This window comes from Ammospiza nelsoni, chromosome 10 (genome assembly GCF_027579445.1).
Source record: "Ammospiza nelsoni isolate bAmmNel1 chromosome 10, bAmmNel1.pri, whole genome shotgun sequence".
NCBI classification, from domain to species: Eukaryota; Metazoa; Chordata; class Aves; order Passeriformes; family Passerellidae; genus Ammospiza; species Ammospiza nelsoni.
In genome coordinates this window covers 22157997-22176516 of record NC_080642.1, presented here as the reverse complement: position 1 = coordinate 22176516, position 18520 = coordinate 22157997, and the positions used below count along the sequence as shown (strand labels likewise).

At 39.8% G+C, this 18520-nt stretch overlaps 1 protein-coding gene across 2 annotated transcripts in view; it reads left to right on the top strand.

Annotated features, from left to right (window-relative positions):
• CLSTN2 (calsyntenin 2) overlaps positions 1 to 16994 on the top strand; it is a 324024-nt gene extending 307030 nt beyond the window's left edge. The window contains exons 12-17 of one of the 2 annotated variants that reach the window (XM_059478862.1): positions 402 to 625; positions 2272 to 2442; positions 3017 to 3162; positions 3702 to 3825; positions 5157 to 5341; positions 6542 to 16994. In XM_059478862.1, coding sequence (XP_059334845.1) covers positions 402 to 625; positions 2272 to 2442; positions 3017 to 3162; positions 3702 to 3825; positions 5157 to 5341; positions 6542 to 6742 — 1051 coding nt within the window. In that variant the 3' untranslated portion in view covers positions 6743 to 16994. Of the gene's footprint in view, positions 1 to 401; positions 626 to 2271; positions 2443 to 3016; positions 3187 to 3701; positions 3826 to 5156; positions 5342 to 6541 lie in introns of both variants that reach the window. The other variant, XM_059478861.1, reaches the window with a different exon arrangement.
• Positions 16995 to 18520: the final 1526 nt, after the last annotated feature.

Here is an 18520-nt window from a genome sequence, read left to right as displayed (position 1 = left end):
TTGGAGTGTCCCAAAAAGAGTTTCCATTTAAATGGAAAATTAGGCCCTTTTAATCACACATGACATGATAACCGTGTTGTATTTATTAGCTACCACTTTCTGAATTTAACGTTTGGTTAGCTAAAGTTAGTTGTTATCTAGTTAACTTTGTTAACACTTTGCTGCTCTGTTAAATGTCAGTGAAACATTAAAATAATATTCTGATAGTCACCTTAGGAAAGACTGAGTTTGTCCCTCAGGATGAGCATCTGTGAAGGTGGGAAGGGAGGGGAGGGCCAGAGCTGGGTGCCCGAGGATGAATTGGAGTGACCTGAGAGCCACGAGCTGGGCTTGGGGCATTGCCAGTGCCACACTGATGTGCAGTGTGTTACATGCAGTTAATGGCTGATGTGTCTTTTCAGATGTTTTGGTGAAGATGTCTGCATTAGTATCCCAGATATAGATGCCTATGTAATGGTATTTCAGGCCAATGAGCCCAAGATTACCATAACTGGGATGGACCACTTTGCTAGACCAGCTGCACAGTTTGAAAGTGAAAGAGGTGTTATTTTGTTCCCTGACATCAGGATTGTCAGCACAGTCACTAAAATGGAGCATCCACTGGACTTAAGAGAACATGACAGAGGTTTGTGTCTTTCTTTTAAATATTATTACTCATTGTGTAATGTCTCCTCATATTTTTTAAAGGATGGTGCAACAAAGGAAGTCACTTCACCCAGATTAATTAGGCCACAGTAATGCTGTACTGAAGAAATTCAATTCAGCACATTGAAAAATGTGTTAAATGGTGGCAGATCAGAAGGTGTTTCAAAAAAAGCAGATTTTCCATGTCATATTCATTTAGTATACTTTATTCCTTTCTGCTCTTCCTTTCATATTCTGTTATGTAGGGTATTTTCATTAGAATGCCTTTACTTGTAACAGAATTTTGTTAATTGTGCTGATAAGGTGAAAAGCAGTAATTGAACAAAAGTTGAAGTTTTAGTCTCCTCTTATGTTTCCAGCTTTGATACTAACTTGTGAGTGATACTTGAAAAAGTAATCTCATGCCTCAGTTTCCCACCTATAAAATGTATATATCATCCTTTAAAATATTTATTGTCAATGATGATTGTTATTCTAATGCTAAGCAATGTGTGTATTATTATTCAACACTGTGTGAATGTTCAAAAGTATAAATCAAGTTTAAAATCATTGTCTATGAAGGAATCTTTTAAATGTTTATGCGCAAGGCAGATGAAATGTCTAGTAATTTGGGGAATCATTCTAAACACAGTTTAGAATGGACTAGAATAAGCAGCAACTAGATGGATGTCTCTGAAGAAGAGAAAATGGGTAATGGTGTGCAAGTTTACAGGCACAGATTGCCTAAAGCCTACAAATTTGACTTGGGCTGCATTTTTGGATATGTTACAGCTGTAACTTAGAGCTGAGGTACCCAGATTCACTGCACCAGGAGTTGGCAATCTAAGGCATAATGCTTTCCTGGCTGTGCCCTCCTTCCCAATGACTTCCTTCCTAAATTCCTGCCCTCTAACATCAAGTTTGCAAAATGGGCAGGAAGTTCCAGACTTGCAGTGTCTGTGCTGTCAGGGAGCTGCTTAAGCAGTTTTGCCACACACTCTGTGCTAAGTTGATCAGAGAATTTAAATATTAATTTCATATGCTACCCTTTTTCCAGTAACAGAATTATTTTTTTACTTGTACATGTTGAAGGACAGTCAGTTTATAACTTAATTTCTTTAAGTCACACAGCACAGGATCTTCCTATTTATAATAATGCCTTGCTCTTGGATAGATGGCCAGGTCTTTGTAATGTAAATTGTTTATGGGGCATAGAGTAACTGAGAGAATCATCCAAGCATAGATATATTGGATGTGTATTTTTCCAGTTTGGTTTTCCTTGAGAAAGGTGGTATCAATTCAGCATGGAAATGTGGAATTTTTTACATGAATTTATTTCCAAGAGCAAATTTCAGTTTTCTACTTCCAATATTGTTCTTGTGTGCCTTATTATACTACAGAGCAATATATTTTCTATTTATCTCACTGTGTGTTTGTAAGGCCTTCATCATCACAGCACCTGTGCAGACTGGACACTTCTCTTTATTTGCTTTAAGTGTGCTGGATTTAATATCATTAAAAGCAGTTCAGCTATCCTGGCAAAAATTGAAAGCCCTGATGCAAAGCACATAAAATGAATGAGCTGATCTGTGATAATTTGTCTTCATTTCTGTCTTTTTTTTCATGCCCCATGCCATGGATTCACAGTCAATAAACAAGTGGTAGTAGAGGAAATGCTCCACAACTTGGATTTCTGTGATGTTTTGGTCATTGGTGCAGAACTAGACCCTGAGCAGGAGTGTTTAGAACTAGATCATGGGGAGCTTCAAGGAAAACATCTAGATGCCACAAATTCCACTGCAGGATATTCAATCTATGGTAAGTTCAGGAAATTTGTTTTCCCTTATTTTATCACATCAATTATATATTGGAATGAAAGCTCAAATGTATAAGAAATTGGACAGAAATCTGTGATTTTCTAGCCATGAAAATATCCCAAGGGTGACTGTATCTTAAAAAACACAGCTGCTCCTTGATCTCTGGATGTGCTGTGTTTGCCCTTTGGATTCTCAGCATCCCTCCTGCTACTCCCCAAGTAAGGAAAACGACATCCCTGCTTTCTTTAAATGTGGGGTTCTTGTGGACCATCACAGTGGAACATGGGAGTGAGGGGGTTCCTGTACAATGCTGGGACATTGGCCATCTTTTTCTCTCATCACTAAGTAATTTATTCTGTACCATTGTTGTATTTTTCCCTGCCCATCAGGGACCTACATTCAGTTCCAAAAACTTATCCTCACATAACGGAGTGTCAGGGAACATTTGACGCCCTGTCATTTCCAGACCTTTCTGCCGAGTTCTGTGTGTTCTGTGAGCAGTTGATTTGTTGTTTATTGCCAGAGCAGTGTTCCCTTGCCTGTCCCAGAGCTGTCCCTGCCCTCCCACCCCACAGGTGTGGACAGCATGTTCAGCTACGAGCAGGTGCTGCGGCAGCTCCGCTACCGCAACTGGGGCACCTCGGCCACCTCGGACAGGAAATTCAGGGTCAAGTGCTCCGAGCTCAACGGGCGTTACACCAGCAATGAATTCAACCTGGAGGTGAGCAAGGAGTTCAGCTGGAAGGTGAGCAGTGAGTTCAGCCTGCAGGTGAGCAATGAGTTCAGCCTGCAGGTGAGCAATGACTGAGTTGTGTTTTCCAACACAGCGCCAAAAGCACAGGTAACAACTCCAGGAAACTGCAGGACCTACTCAGCAATATGGTCAAAATTAATAAGTGTTTACAAAGACAGCTTAATAATTGTTAAGAAAATTAACAGTTATTTAATAATGTTTAGGCAACACCTAAAAGCTGATTATTATAGAGAGAAGAAAAAGTCACTACTGATCCAAACAGGTAAATCAAAAGAGTCCTGCTCTGTGTCACTTCAGAGTCAACAGCCAGAAAGGTTTGAATGCATTTTTCAAGCTGTGTATTTTCCACTAGCGTTAAAAAAAAAGTTAATTTGTCCTTTAGCATCTGTGAAGTAGTGTCCCTATCAGCTGATGAAATTCATAGTCCAATGTAATATATGGAACCAGCAGGCTTGAAGTATAAAACACTTTTGAGTATCTGGTCTCAAATTTTTCTCTTCTCCCAGGTTAATATTCTGCACAGTTCCAACTCAAACTTCATGGACCATGTAAATCACATGATATTCCAGCCCAAATTTCTCCAATCTGTTCAGCACCCTGAGGGGAGTGTAAGTGCAGTTCCCAGCTCAGGTATGTGACACCTTCCCAGAGACTGCTCACAATGATTCCGATGTGTCAGTGTTTCCCTTGTGGGTCAGCCTGCTCCACAGACTAAAGTCCATTGTTTCAGCTTCTAAGACCTCTCAGAGATCACAGGTGTGAAAGAAGGTAACTCTGAATTCTATTCTGTCCAAGAATGTACTTTTAAATTAAAACCTGGTATCCTTTTTTAAAGTCTTCATTAATGGTTTTGTGCTCTGACCCCCACAGTTAAAAAAATATATAGGATATATTTTTATTTAATTTTTAGGCTATATGAGTTAAAATATATACCCAAATCTGAAACCTTTTCAGTGAAGTTAAATGCAGGGCAAAGATACTTGTTTGAAAGTTGGATTCTGAAATCCTTTTAGCTGAATGATACATATGTAAAGAAGTAAAGCTGATGTAAAGTGTAGGTAGTTATAATTAGCTATATACAGAGATGCTTAGAAAATTACTGTATTTTTCTTTACATTGTAGAGACACTTCACTAAAATGAAACTGAATGTTTAATGGATAAACTATTGCAAAATAGGGTTTTTTTGTTCCTAAATACTGTTTTGATTACAGACTTACATTCTTATAGGCAGGGCAAGGCAACAGAATGGGTTATGGACTGGGTTATCCCATGCTCCTGGAAATGCAGTATCTCGCAGGATATAGAAAGTGGCAGCATTTCTCCACTAACCTAATTATGGAGCTGATTACATGTGGCAGTTCAGAGAGACTTCTTCCTGTGACTAGGTGGAGACAGAGGCCTCTCAGAGTACAGCCCAACAGTGGGGGGAAATGTCTTGAGTCCTCAAGAGTTTCCCAGGAAGGTTGTACACACAGAGAAATAGCGTGGCAATGCATTTATTTCTGGGAGCTTGAGATTGAAATCACAAGCATTTGAAACCTTTGAAAATATAAGCTTTGAGATTTTGTGTCAGGTAAGCTTGTGATCAGAAGAGGTCAACATGCAAGTGAGATAACAGAATTTTACTGCAAAAACTATTTGATTCTGCAGTTATTAACTACCTAACTGCCTGCCTTCTGTAGTTAAGTGGCTCAAAAAGCAAAGGTGAGCATGCTCACTTTTCACTTTAGGGTTTATCATAGTTATCATAAGATACCTGTGAACACCATTTGTGTGTGCTCAACCTTAGTGGATGGGCACTGGTCAGCACTTTCCATCGTCCCAGGCACATGGAAGGTGTCTGTCCTGATTGTCACTCCAAAGGGGGGATGCTTTGTGTTGAAAATGAACAAGGTTAGTGAGGTTTAGATGACTTGTTGCACGAGTGTAACTGCATTCCCTTTGCCACCCTCTGTCCCAGTGGTTCCCAGCGTGGCCACGATGGTTATCATCATCTGTGTGAGCGTCCTGGTGCTGGTGGTGACGCTGGGCGTGCTCCGGCTGCGCTCCGCGCGCCAGCACGGCTCCCTGGGGCACGAGGGACCCAAGGACAACGAGATGGACTGGGATGACTCTGCTCTCACCATCACCGTCAACCCCATGGAGGTACCGACCCCTGGCACTGCCAGGAGCCACGGGCTGGGCTGGCAGGGGGTTTGAGCATCTTTCAGGGTGCAGTTGTTCAGCTGTGTGTGTGCGTACACTCAAGACTCCAGCCCAGTTCTCAGCTCTGCACACCTTGATCAGATATAATTGAGAACTTCAGCTTTGTTGTCATGTATAATTATTAAAGAAGATGGTGAAGAGCTCTCAGGTACAGCAGCACTTCCACTCCATCCTTGTCTGTTTGTAGGTACCTCTCGGGAGCTTGCAGTTTATTGCAGCCCCGAGACATGTGAAAAGTCTCTGTTTTGGCCCACACGTTCCAAGAATGAGTCAGAGCTCTTCAGTTCTCGGTCTCAGAGTTGTTTATTGTATCTTATCTATAAAATTTTTTCTCCTGTCCAGCCGAGGTTTGCTCAGCAGGACAGACAGAGGCACTCTGCCTGCCCCCAGGGCGGTGTTATCTCTTTATGCTACAAACTACATATAACATGTTTGCAATTACTTTCTAATACCTATCACCTGTGTTAGACAGTGAGCTTCTACTCTAAACCAATCCAAAAATGCCAACATCACAGCAGAAGATGGAGGTGGAGAAGAAGAAGAACAAAGGCTGGACATGCCCAAGTCCCTCCATCTTGTCCCCATAACCCCCATTCTAAAAATCCCAAAATCTACCCCTTCACCTAGTGATAATTTTATTATTACACTACTTAAACTTCTGTGGCTTTCAGGTCCTCATACAAAGCTGGTAATTTGCTCCACGGGTCACAATCAAACCCACAGGTGTTCTGGGCTGTGTGCCAGGGTCTCCGAGCCCCCTGGCAGGGTCCTGGCAACTCTGGACACCCAGAGGGATGCACTGAGTTCTGACAGGTACCCAAGATGATATAGTTGGCTTTGGTTTTAACTTTTTCATGTAAGCATTTATACACTAAAAGGAGAGGAAATCATCAGCAGTTTAAAGAGGATGATGTTGAAGGTTTAAATTTTGGTAGTGTGGCTAACAAAGAGATTGCTTATTGACATTCCATTCTCCTTGCAGTAGTTTTTTTGTTTGCTACCAACTTGTATGAATTTGATGCTTAATAATCACATAATGATGGAGAGCAGATTAGCATTTCTAAATGCTCATTTGAGACAGCTCTGGCTGTCAAGAAGGCACCTTTCTGATACTGTCTCATTTCTTTAAATGTATTGTAGAAATATGAAAAACCACACCAGACAGAAGAGGAGAGTGAGGAAGAAGATATAGATGATGAAGAGGAAGACACAACCAGTGCTGAATCAGATGATAGTGAAGAGGAGGAAGAGGAGGAGGAAGTGATTGTCCAAAAGGGAAACAAACAGAATGCCACCAGGCAAGAGCAGTTGGAGTGGGATGATTCAACACTCCCCTACTAACAAACAGCCTGCCAGCCACAGCTCTTTTGTAACAACCAATACAATGTTTTTTTGGAGTCTATGAATTCATTGACAGGATTTGAACTTCTGCTTGCCTGTAACTGTTTTGCCTAAAATGATCTTGTTGTAGTAATTGATAACAATAGAACTGACCCTTTTCTTACGAAGCCTGGAGAAAAGATAGTCCAAACCTCCTGGCACATGCAGTAATAAAGTAATCCAGAACTTGATCTGTTAGCAAGCGTAGTTCTCAATTTCCTGTTTCTACCCTGGAGATGTGTGACAGAAGTCCTGTCACTCAATCCATACAAATTTTTGCCTTTGCTACTTTTTTCACACAGGAGAGATTTCAGCTCGTTATGTAGAATAACTTCTGTGGGTCCAAATACCAGTTGCCATATAACTTCACATTTTTACAGGTGTAAAAAAACATAATCCACCTTCAAATTGGGGCAGGGTTTTAGTGCTACAGGGGCTAAATTCCATCTATCATCTCGTCCTGCCTTTTGGATGTTAACTGTCTTCTGCAAGGGAATATCTGGGACTTGACAGGGGATGCATGTGTGCTTATGTAGATGTGGATGGTGTATTTTTCAGGCATGCTGTCAGACCCTCAAGAGAGGGATTTTTATCCAATCTATCAATGGAAATTAAAAACAAGTTTGAGAAAAACAGCAACAAGAAAGGGCTGCTGATGGTTATCCAAAAAAAAAAAAAACCATCCAGTCTGTGTCCATAGATTGAGTAATATGGTCTTATGCAAACTGTAAATTCTAATGGGATTGATTCACTTAAAATCTGCAGAGCTGCTCATTAGTTATGGATTGAGCAATTTGCAGCAAATCGATGCTTTAAACTGTCTGTCTCATGGAACCATTAGCTTGCTGCAGCATCTTACTGAACTAGTGGAAAATAAGTGACCCCATTATTCCATAGCTATGTATAGCTGGGATTTAAACAATTATTTTAGATGAGGAAAACGTTCCCTTTTGCTTAGTGAATGCCAGCTGGAATTCCTGTCTGACTGTATTCTATAAAAACATGATGCCCTATTTCTTCTGCACCCCTGCCTGCCCGTAGTGCTCAAGAGAAAGGAACAGCACTGTGAGTCCTCTTCTGTGCTCATAATTCTCCCTTATTTCTTCTGCCTGAAGCCATTAATGTTGACAGAAGGTTTTATAAAGTAGACAGAGAAGAATAAAACCTACTTGGAACCAAAATAGTTGAAAACAAAAACTAAAATATTAAGAGGCTGAGAGAGTATTTTAGTTTGTTATGGTAACACAGCATATTTTTCTTAAACACTGTTTAAAAAGAAAAAAAAAGGAAAAGCAGAGCTATATAAACTACATATACAATGTGTTGATTAGTCTGTGTGGTGTGTTTCTGGTCCCTTTTTCCTTGAGCACCTTTCAACTGCTCTGCTTACCAAATGCTGCAGCACTTGCTGGGGTGGCTGCTCCAATGCACAGAAACAAAATGGCATGGAAGTGAATGCTGCTTAGTGGCTTGTCTGGGTTGTTCTCCTGAGTACTTTGTTCTCTTTGCAATTTCATCTCTGACTTTTGCTTTTTTAATCTGCTGTTTGAAATAAGCTGCTTCCTCTTCTTCACCCTCGCAGTCAGTCTGGCCACAACAGGACCTTCCTGAGCCCCCTGAGTGGTGGCTGGTGTGGCAAAAGGCACTTGAAGCAATCCTGAGGGTGCCCACCTCCCTCAATACTGCATTACTAACAGCTCCTGAATGTCATGGGATGTGAGGAATATGTCGGGTGCTTGGGGGTTCTTGTAATTCCAGTTTCTGCATTTGGCAGCTGAAAGGAAATACTGAGAGCAACTAGGCCCTTTAGTTGAACATCTAGAAAGTAAATGAAAGAAAAATCTATGATAATTTTAAAATTGGAGATATTTATGCTTTTATTTGTTGTGCCAGCAATCACGTTGTCACGCGGTTGCTAAGACTGGCAATACAGCAGTTTTGTTTTGTTATCAATCCTGTTTCATTTTATTCTCTCACACATATTAAACTTAGAAGAATATTTGAAGAATCAAGGCCACATAAGTACATCTTATCTGCACGAATAACAACTGTAAAAATGTCCACAATTTTTCTGTTTAATACAAAATTAATATTGATATTTCTGATTATCTTGAACAAAATGTTATGTTAGATCAGTTCCTACCATCCTAGTATCCTAGATAATTTCCCAGTTTTAATTTTTTAGTGACATGAAGCAGGCTCTTCATGATGCTTGTTATCAGCACATATCAGCAAATCTTTACGCTCAGAAAAAAAATATTCAAAATTAAATGTAGATATTTAAAAGTCAATTTCAAATTTAAAACTGGACTTAAATTATTTTAAAGTTTCTGTTATTCCTGATTATTATTGTCATTGTTGCTGTTGTTGTTGCTGTTATCATAGCAAACATTAGGGCAACTTGAAAACAGCAATTTACAACGTGATTGACAGCCTTTAATTCTTTTATATGTTTGTGAATTCATCAGTGTGTTTCTCCATCTAACAGACTTTTATCTTTTTTGCTGCTGGAAGCAGATCTTTTCAGGTCGTATTCGTACATTACACAAAAAGGAAACAAAGTATTTTCTCTACTATAAATAAATCTACATTTTTAAACCTAAGCAAAGTCATACAGGCATGTGTGTTATCACTAAAACTTGATTTGCAGTAAGATTCTCAGCAAACTCAAATGTATCACTGTACTTATTTTAGATTACTTGATGGAGTGCATTATGCAGCATTTTTCATTCAAATAAATAGAAACATCCTTTTCACAGAATGGCAGTGAGAATGAGGTACTTCTTCACAAAATGGGCCCTAAAATATTTGTATAGCACTGAAAGCAGTGGTTTCCTGAGCAAAACTACTACTAGAAAATCACAGAAATATGAATTTTTCTAAAACAATTCTAACAATATTGCCTCCCCTCCAGAAATTATTTTTTATATAACCTACTTGCTTATAAACCAACCAGAACATATACACACATATGTACATAAAGACACACATGTGGGGGGTTTTGCCCTTAATCAAGAGCCAAAATTGTCTCCTTTTCTCCCTGAAAAAAGTGTTTAGAATTGTAAAACCATTCAGGTTGGAAAAGACCTCTGAGATCACTCACTGCAGTCCCTCAGGGCTGGCTTGTGGTAAGGTGGCTTTTTCTACACTAGCAATAAACAAGTGTATCCAAAGAAAGCAGTTCTGAAGACGTACCAGGAATCCAGAGGTGACAACAGAGGTCTAAAATTACTTCACATCAATGATCCCTTAAATTTTTGGAGTTCTAATTTAAGGCTGGGAAAAGCTGTAAAACCTACAAATGCAAATTGAAGGTGTTATCTGAATTAATATAACTGCCTAAGTGGTTATTTGTGATTTATAGCTCCCATTTCTCTTTCATTTCTACCCCTCCATAGGTGTTTTATCTTTGCAAGTAAACCTTAAAATGCACAATATTTACTGCACTGGCTGACACATCTAGAACTAGACATAAGATTTGTGACATCTTTAATACTAATTAAAATAAACAGTTGCTGTTTTTTCATTCCAACAGGTAGCACTTTGCAGTGGTGATGGGACTGCTTTTTACTTCACCAGAGGCTAATGGGAGGGAGCAGTTTATTTTTCTCTCTGGAATGTGGTGGTGCTGAGCTTGCTGAGCCCCATCCTTACTCCATTCTGGAACAAAGTAAGGCTCAGAAAGCATCAGAGAGTTCTAAAGTTCCTTCTGTGACTGAAATCCACTGTCTCCATTGCAGGAGCTGTCCCTGCCTGACCCTAAACTGAAAATAATGCCATGGGAAATCAGTAGCCCCAGGTGAAGGATGGGCAGAGGGTAGCCCAGTAGCAGCCCTGTGGCAAAGCCTTTTGAGCTTTGATGAAATATTAATAATAAATATTTTTGTCTCAGCTGTCCCTTTTCCCAGCTGTAATCTCAGAGGCAGCTTTACTTGCCTGCCTGGGACCCAACACTGCCTCTTCTCAAAGTTTTGGTGCCAGCACACACAGCTCTGCACAGAACAGCACCAGGAAAGACTTTACTGGGGTGACAGTAAAGGTCTGGTGGGATGGAGCCGTTCCTGGTATCCTAGAATAGAAATTATAATACCAAAATTAAGGATGTTTGCAAAAACATATGGATACTGAGAGAGGGAGAGGAAATAACACTGAGTACATCTCCTTTAAGGGGCTTCCCCTTCTCTTATTTCACACATGCTGACCAGAATAAGTATCTCAAAACTAGGATACCCCCAGTCTGAGGGGGATATCAGGTTTTATCAGGTTCTGCCTTAAGAATTGCTTTCTGCCTTTAAGCAACTGCTTAAAGTAGCTCTACACCAAGTGAGTAAATCCAAGGAGATAGGAGAAAAAACCCAAATGACAAAACATAAATATCAGAAAGATTGCTGAAGAAATCAAACCCCCTTCTAAGTCACTGAATTAATTCCTGTTGGTTGTACATAATCCTGTGCTGTGTAATCTCCCTCATGCTCTAGCATCACCAATGGCGTGAGGTTTTCCCTCTGTCTGCCCCAGAGCCTGAGCTCACAGCATGCCAGTGCTACTGCAAACAGCCATGGCAACAGCAGCCAGCCCATCCCTTGGTGTTCTCAAAGAAACCCACACTCCCATGCACCCAACCATTACACTTTGTAATATTTCCTACAGCCCCCAGAAGCTGCAGTCCTGTACGGTCTCTGTACATTGGGGTCAAGTGGGGTTTTTTTGCTTTTTTTTTTTTTTTTAATAAAGAAGGGCATAACAAGCAATGTGGGAGAAGTGATGTAAACTGAAATGGAGCAGGTTCTCTAAAGCTGCACGTCTCAGATTGTGTATCCAATGATCAGACTTCTGGTTGATGGACTCTCTTGGAATCCAACTTCATTTTTGTTAGCATGGAGAATAAAGATACAAAGAATAGAGATAACCACTAAAGCTACAGCAGAACAAAATTCATACTCTCCTAACACACCCAATCTCAAGAAATATTTCTGCTAAATATATTAGGATAATTGCTCCAGTGATATCTCATAAAGTAATTATAATTCATCACCTTTGTAGGATTAGCAAGGTTCAAGCCTGGTATGGTTTTTTTTGTTTTGGTTTTCTGTGAAAAAGACATGATCATAAATTAAAAATACACAAACCTGAACAGTGCAAAAACTGAAAGAGGAGCAAGGGCTTTAATTTCATAAGCCTCTGTCTAAGAGAGGGGGTTGAAGTAATAAACAACTGTAGCCCTCATTATTGAAACTTAGCAGAATAAAATGAACCCAGGAAGTTTTGTATGTTCATAACCTCATTTCTGGTGATGAAAAGGCAGGCACCAGAGCAGGTTCCCTTTTTCCCTCGAGGCATTTTGCTGCCTTTGGAGTAGGTATTGCCAGCAGTTTGCTCGTTATGGTTTCCCTGTCTCTGCTGGCAACAGGAGCAGTGCTGCCAGCATCCTGTCAAAGAGCCTGCTGGTGAACCATAATTCAATAATTCTCCTGCTGCTCTGCTCTCAGCCCTCCATGGTGGAGCACTCCAAACACAGGCAGAGGGAAAGACTCAGTGGTTAAAGCAGAGAGCTCTGGGCTGGTGCTTCATTAGTTACTGCCTGTAAAGAAACACACTCAGCAGCGTGAGGCACTGTGAATGTGTGAAACAGAGTTCAGGAGAAGCCCTCGTTCTTCTTTTCAGTGCTAGCTCATGGGGAAATTGTGCATTCATCAGCTGTTCAAGCTCCATGCCCATGCATTGTCACTATTTATGTCTGTGCTGAGAACAAAGAAGCAGCAGAATTTTTTTCCCCAGTTAAGCACATTGTACGATAAAAGAGTTCAGCTTTCCCTGGGCAAGGTGCACAAAGCTTGCCAAATGCAAAGAGAAGCTGTCTTCAAGTAGGGAACAAAAATTTTACAATGGTATTCCATCCTTGTACTTCAGACACCCAGAAAATTTCATGGGAGTAAAATGCTTTCCTGCAGCCCTACCTATTCCTTTTGTATAAATCTGGACCCAGTTTTGGGTTTTCAGAGGCATTTAACTTCCCATCTGGGTATAAACTTCCCAGCTTTCAGTGTCCTTTGGTGTACTAACCCATAAAACTATTTTTGGCTGCATGTTTCAGGATATACTAAGGGGGGGGAAAGCAAAAAGTTATTAAAATTACAATGTCTTTTTTTTTCTACTCCTGCCTCCCCTAAATATATCAACAGGTACAAAAGAATTGATCAGACAACTCTGACCAAGTCTGTGACTACAATGACATTTCAAACCAGTACTGAAATTGGCAATAAATCTTTATCTACAAACTGCTTAATGTGCAGTAGAGGAGAAGGTGGATGGTTGTTTTAACTGGGCATGCTCTTTAGAGTGTGGAATGGATCAACTGCAGTCAGTTCCATTAGAAAATCAAATGATTATTTAAGGAAGAGTGAACAGGAAAGTAGAAGAGAATACTGCATGAATAACAGAAAGAGTGGAGGTTTACAGTGATGTGAAAAAAGCTAAAATTTGATCTTGTAGAAAAGAAAGAGACATAAAAGCATCAGTGTCAAATAGTAAGAAAATGGAAATATTCTGTGTTTCCGTGCCAGAACTGACACTGACCAAGAAAGAGAATGAATGTAGGGTGTTGAAGGGTTCCAGGATGACCAGACAGATGCAAAACACACATTTGTGTGTTGTGTACATAAACCTGTGTGTGCACAGGAAAATCACAGCATGGTGCCCGTGGGGAGGTGGTGGCTGTGGTGATGAAGGAGAACTTGCAGATTTTTGGCCTGGCTGATGCTGAAGTTTCCTTCTTGAGTTCCAGTCCCAGCACCTCCAGCAGAGCTGGGAAGGCAGCAGGGCCATGAGAGGGGTTTGCTACACTGTGTGTGCATTAAGTAGAGAAATGTAGAGCCAAGACCAGCCCCAGGGGCTTGGGGCAAACATTCTGTCTCCTACAACTCAAATCTGAGGGTTCAGTTACCACATAGTTTATTTGAGGTAAGAAATGGAACTTTTGCCCACAGACAGCTGTTGATTAATTTTACAGATTTTCTACAACAAACATACTCCGTGGGTGGATGAGGAGCTGGAGATACCCAAGGCAGACTATATTCCATATTGAAAAGGCCCTCGAGTAAACTTTTTGTAGTGATACAATCTCCTAAGTGGCCACACAGTTAGGAAACCTGATTTTTGAAAATATACATAATAGAAAACTTTTTAAGGATAACAACCATCCCTGTGCCAATCTGAGAGCTGAAGTTATTGCCTCTCTTCTCAGGAAAAACTACATTTATTTTTGGCCTCTCCACAAACTGATGTAAAAGTGTAGGGTACATCTGAAAAGAGATGGGGTTTTTGTGTGTATTCTATTCCAAATACTGCACCACCAGTTAAATAAATTTTTTATTGTGGTTAATAATCAATTCAAATATAATAATATTCAAAGGGTCATCATGACAGGGATGGGAAGATACACCAGAGTGGATTATTGCTTTGCAGGGTAATACATGTGTACAGGGTGTGCTTCCTGAGAACTGTTTCATCTCAACTTCAGTGTGTTTTGAAGTTTATAGTAGGCTTATCAAATCCTAGAAATAAAGATTAGTAGACAAAAGGAAAAAGTAGTGCAAGTAGAGTATTATGCTAACAGTGCAGAATTATTTCCTAGAATATATTTTTTAGTGTTAGGGGTGGGGGTGCTTCAACCTACTTAAATGTTTCTAAGCCTGGGGCTTCTACTGCTTCCCTTGGGAGATTGTTCTAGAGTCTATTAGAATTCACCATTAGAAAGCTTTTCCTGAAAACGAATTTAAATAATCCTTTTTGTAATTTTTATCTCATTAGTCCTAGTTATACCCTTTTGCACCACTCTAAATAGTTCCTCTAACCATGATTTATATCCTTTGAATATTTTTAGATAGTTATCAAGTTCATTGCCTTTGGTAATTTACTAGAGAAGCTGTGAATCCCTCCTCATCCCAATTCATTCCTTCAGTTTTGTATTTCTTACCTTTTCATGAAATGTCCTTAATGCACAAACTAAATCCCCTGGTATTTCCTTAAATGAGTCACAGTCAGTTCACTCTGTTAAGGTGCTCTGTGTTGCTGGTGTCACTGCATAAGTTGTTAAAGTTTAAACAATAAATTTAAATTGAAACTTGATTTTTAATTTTGTTTTCTGTAATCCATGGATAAGTTCTCATATGATATGAATTTGGCAGTGTCTTTTACATGGGTATGATTTAACAAAGCCAACCAATAAACACTGCAGCCAATCAAACAATAATACAAAGTATAATTTGTTAAAATTTAGGTTGCTGTCATCAGTGGGAAAACAGACATTGTCATTCCATGATTTTACATGGAATGTAATGTCCGTGTTTTTTACACTAAACAGCAGCTACTAACCAGTACTTTCACTTAAGACAGATGTCAATGCATCTGCTTCCTAAAACAAATGCTCAAGATTTCTAGATAGGCACTAACTGCTGCAAAGAAACAGAATTGTGCCAACTCTTCTGATTACTGCCATGCCTGCCCTTATATTGCAAATTTGTGATCCATTTCTGGTCCCTGGCTGGCATGATGACCATGGGGTTTGTTTTCAAGCATGTCCCAAGCAAACCTGTGTTCGCTGGCTCAGAAGCCGCACTGGCAAACAGGGAGGATGTACGAAGGCAGCTTGGCTCTTCTCGTTGATGTGTTTCCTTCATCTCCTCCTGCCTCCAAACCAGAACTGAAATCCTTGTGTTTGAAGAGCCACTGCATCACTTAACACCCAAGGGAAATAGAATTTGATGTCTTCTTCATTTGGGCTGTCTGCAAGGATTGGTGTGAAGGGGAGAGCAGGAATGCTGAGGGTTCCAGGGGTGACTCTGGGGAGCTCTCTGCTTCCCTCAGCACATCTCTGTCCCCAGTGGGTGCAAATTGTGCAAACCATATTGTAGGAAATTAATTGCCAGGAGTGGGTTTGGGTCACCTGAGCAAACAATGAATTCCTGGGCTGTTTGCTGTCACTGCTCTGCCCACCTTCCCCAAGCATGAGGAGTACCCAAAGTCTGATGGACAGGGGGGAAGATGAATGAGCCTTGGAAGGTCAGGTTGCAACACAAAGGAGAGGAATTCCTGAGCAATGAGCTGCTTGTGATAAGCAGAATCAGACATGCACTCTGAATATTGCTGCATTTTGGTGAAAGGGGTTGTTCTAGTTAGATTTTTTTTTTAATAACTATCTATATAGTTATTAAACATTTAAATGTTACTGAGACTGTAGGATTTTGAAGAGCTGAGAAATTATCTCATCATGGTGAATGTAATGGCTGTGCTCTAATTCTCTAATTGGCTGGGACAATTCTATTTCATATTTCATCATCTCTTGACAGTAAAAATGGTATTTCATCTGCCTGCAAAAATTTACAATTTTTCCCACACAGTTCGTCATTTCCCACATTGTTTCCATGTTAGTGCATTGGTTCTTGTTGAGGAGCAGTAACTGCAGCTGGTAGCATGTATTTTGTAGCTTGGGATTGCTTCCTAGCTGTCCAAATTCTGTGTAGTTGTGGCCACTTCTATGGATAATAAAAAACTATACCGGAGAAGGGATTAAATAAATATATGCTGTATGGTTGTACATACAATGGTTGTACTCTGTAAACATGTCTCAAACCAACAGACTGTTCAGCCCAGGAAAAATGCCCTTACATGAAATATCTTGCTGTTGATGTGAAACAACCATGAATCATATCTTGGAATGTCTCGTTGCAGATGTTAAATGCATTTCTGAAAGCATGAATCTACACAATTTATGCAGTACAATGAATTAAATGACTATATGCAATTGAAAAGATTAATATGAAATGATTTTTTTAATATAGATGAATCAGCTATTAAAAAAAAAAAAAAAACAACCCAACCCTTTCTTAATGAAATGTACAGTAAATTTTGACAGGCAGTATAGTACACAAACCCTAACTTTACATAGAGTAAGAAGTTGTACAAAAGCTCCTCCATGCCATAGTGGTGTATTTCATAGAAGCCATGTCAATTTGCACAGTAATTTATGAATTCAACATTGTTACTGCCCATATATTTTCCACAGGACTGATTAAATGCATATTCCAAATAGATCTGTTATTTTAACATTTGTTCTGTACATCCATACATGTATAAAGCCAGAATCATTTTTGTGGTCACTACAGCACTTTCTGTGAATTGGCCAATAAATATAATTTTAGAATTTCACATAAAAGGCAATGTTGTCTAGTCTTTATTTCACTGATTATTGAGATGTTCTCATTTCCTGAAACATAACCCTTGAACACTAACACACCTCAGGTGGCAAAGGTTAAATATCTAGCCCACATCTGCCATCTCTCTTGCTAATTCCTAAGGAGGAAAATGCCACATGTCAAAAGACTCAGTCCAGTTTTAGGGCATCTACACAGCTTTTCATCCTGCTGCTGAGAAAGGGAAGCAAAGGAAAGGGAACTTTTTCAAGAGCTGCTGGTATTTATATTTAATAGCCATCTATTTCCCCCCTTCATTTTTGGTGTGATAAAAGATGATAAAATATTAACAAGAAGGATGAACATACCACATATTGCACACATAAAATGTGAAACACTACAAGGGGAAAAACCTAATTCTGGGTCAGCAGCCTATGAATTGCATTAGTGCATGTAAGTGATGTGTGTGATCTCATCACACACAGGAATGTGCACTGACTGCAGCCTGGCAGTAGATTGGAGCCTGTGAGTGCTGCTGCCTTTTCCACACACACTGGCTGTGGCAATGATCAAATATTTCCCTCTTTCTTCAGCACTGTGCCCTGACCACATCAGCAGCTCTCCCTCACAGCCCTCTTGTCTCTTCTCTCATTCTGTCCAAGTTAGAAGTTACAGTCTGATGTTTCACAACAAAAGTGGGACAGACTAATAAATAAGACCACAGGCAGTTTTTACATTTCCCTGGCTGCTTCTGCATGAAAGGGCTTTGAGGAAAGCTCACCAAGGGAATCAAAGTGTGCCCTCCAGCAGGGAAGCTCCTGAGAGACTGAATTTTTCAGTGCGACTCTTGCAAATCCCACTAACCTCTCAACCAGAAATGCCTGCTCAAATGAAAACACCACCAAAAAAAAGATTCACAAACATATATGAATGAGAAAAATTGTTGCAGGGGCTAAGGCAGAAAAATAAATCTGTGTGTAAAAGATTTTGGTAAAATAAAATTGACACATAGCTGTCTCCCAAGACCGAATTTGCCAAGATCATGTAAGATGCCCTGTGCTGTAGAGTTAATGATGTTACAGAGACATTGACACAAAAATCACTAGAGACCTTGGAGTGAGGAAAAACAGGGAGTTGTTTTTTCCTGCGGTTTAAATTAAAAGGTTTGAAATGTCTTTCTAGTCTGAACTTAAAAAAAGAAAAATTATAACTTTCCTGAACATAATAATAGATAAAGGGAGGAAAAAATTATTTAGGCACATTATTGCAAACATTATCTTTAAAACAGAGTCACACATAAATATAAGCAAAACCTTTAGAAATTTAGCACTTAGTAAAGGAGTTCAGCTGTGTCTCTGAGATTAGTACAACTTTGTCAGCAGGGCTTTATTTTTTAGCCCTTTCTAGCTCTGCCAGCAGCTTTTTCAAAGGAAAAGGAAGGATTCTGTCTGCTCCTGCTGTCTTTCAGTGCAGTGGTCAAGGAAGAGAGCAAAAGCTGTGGATTTGTTTGTGAAGCTTGTATCTTCACATAAGATGGGCAGGAATGAGA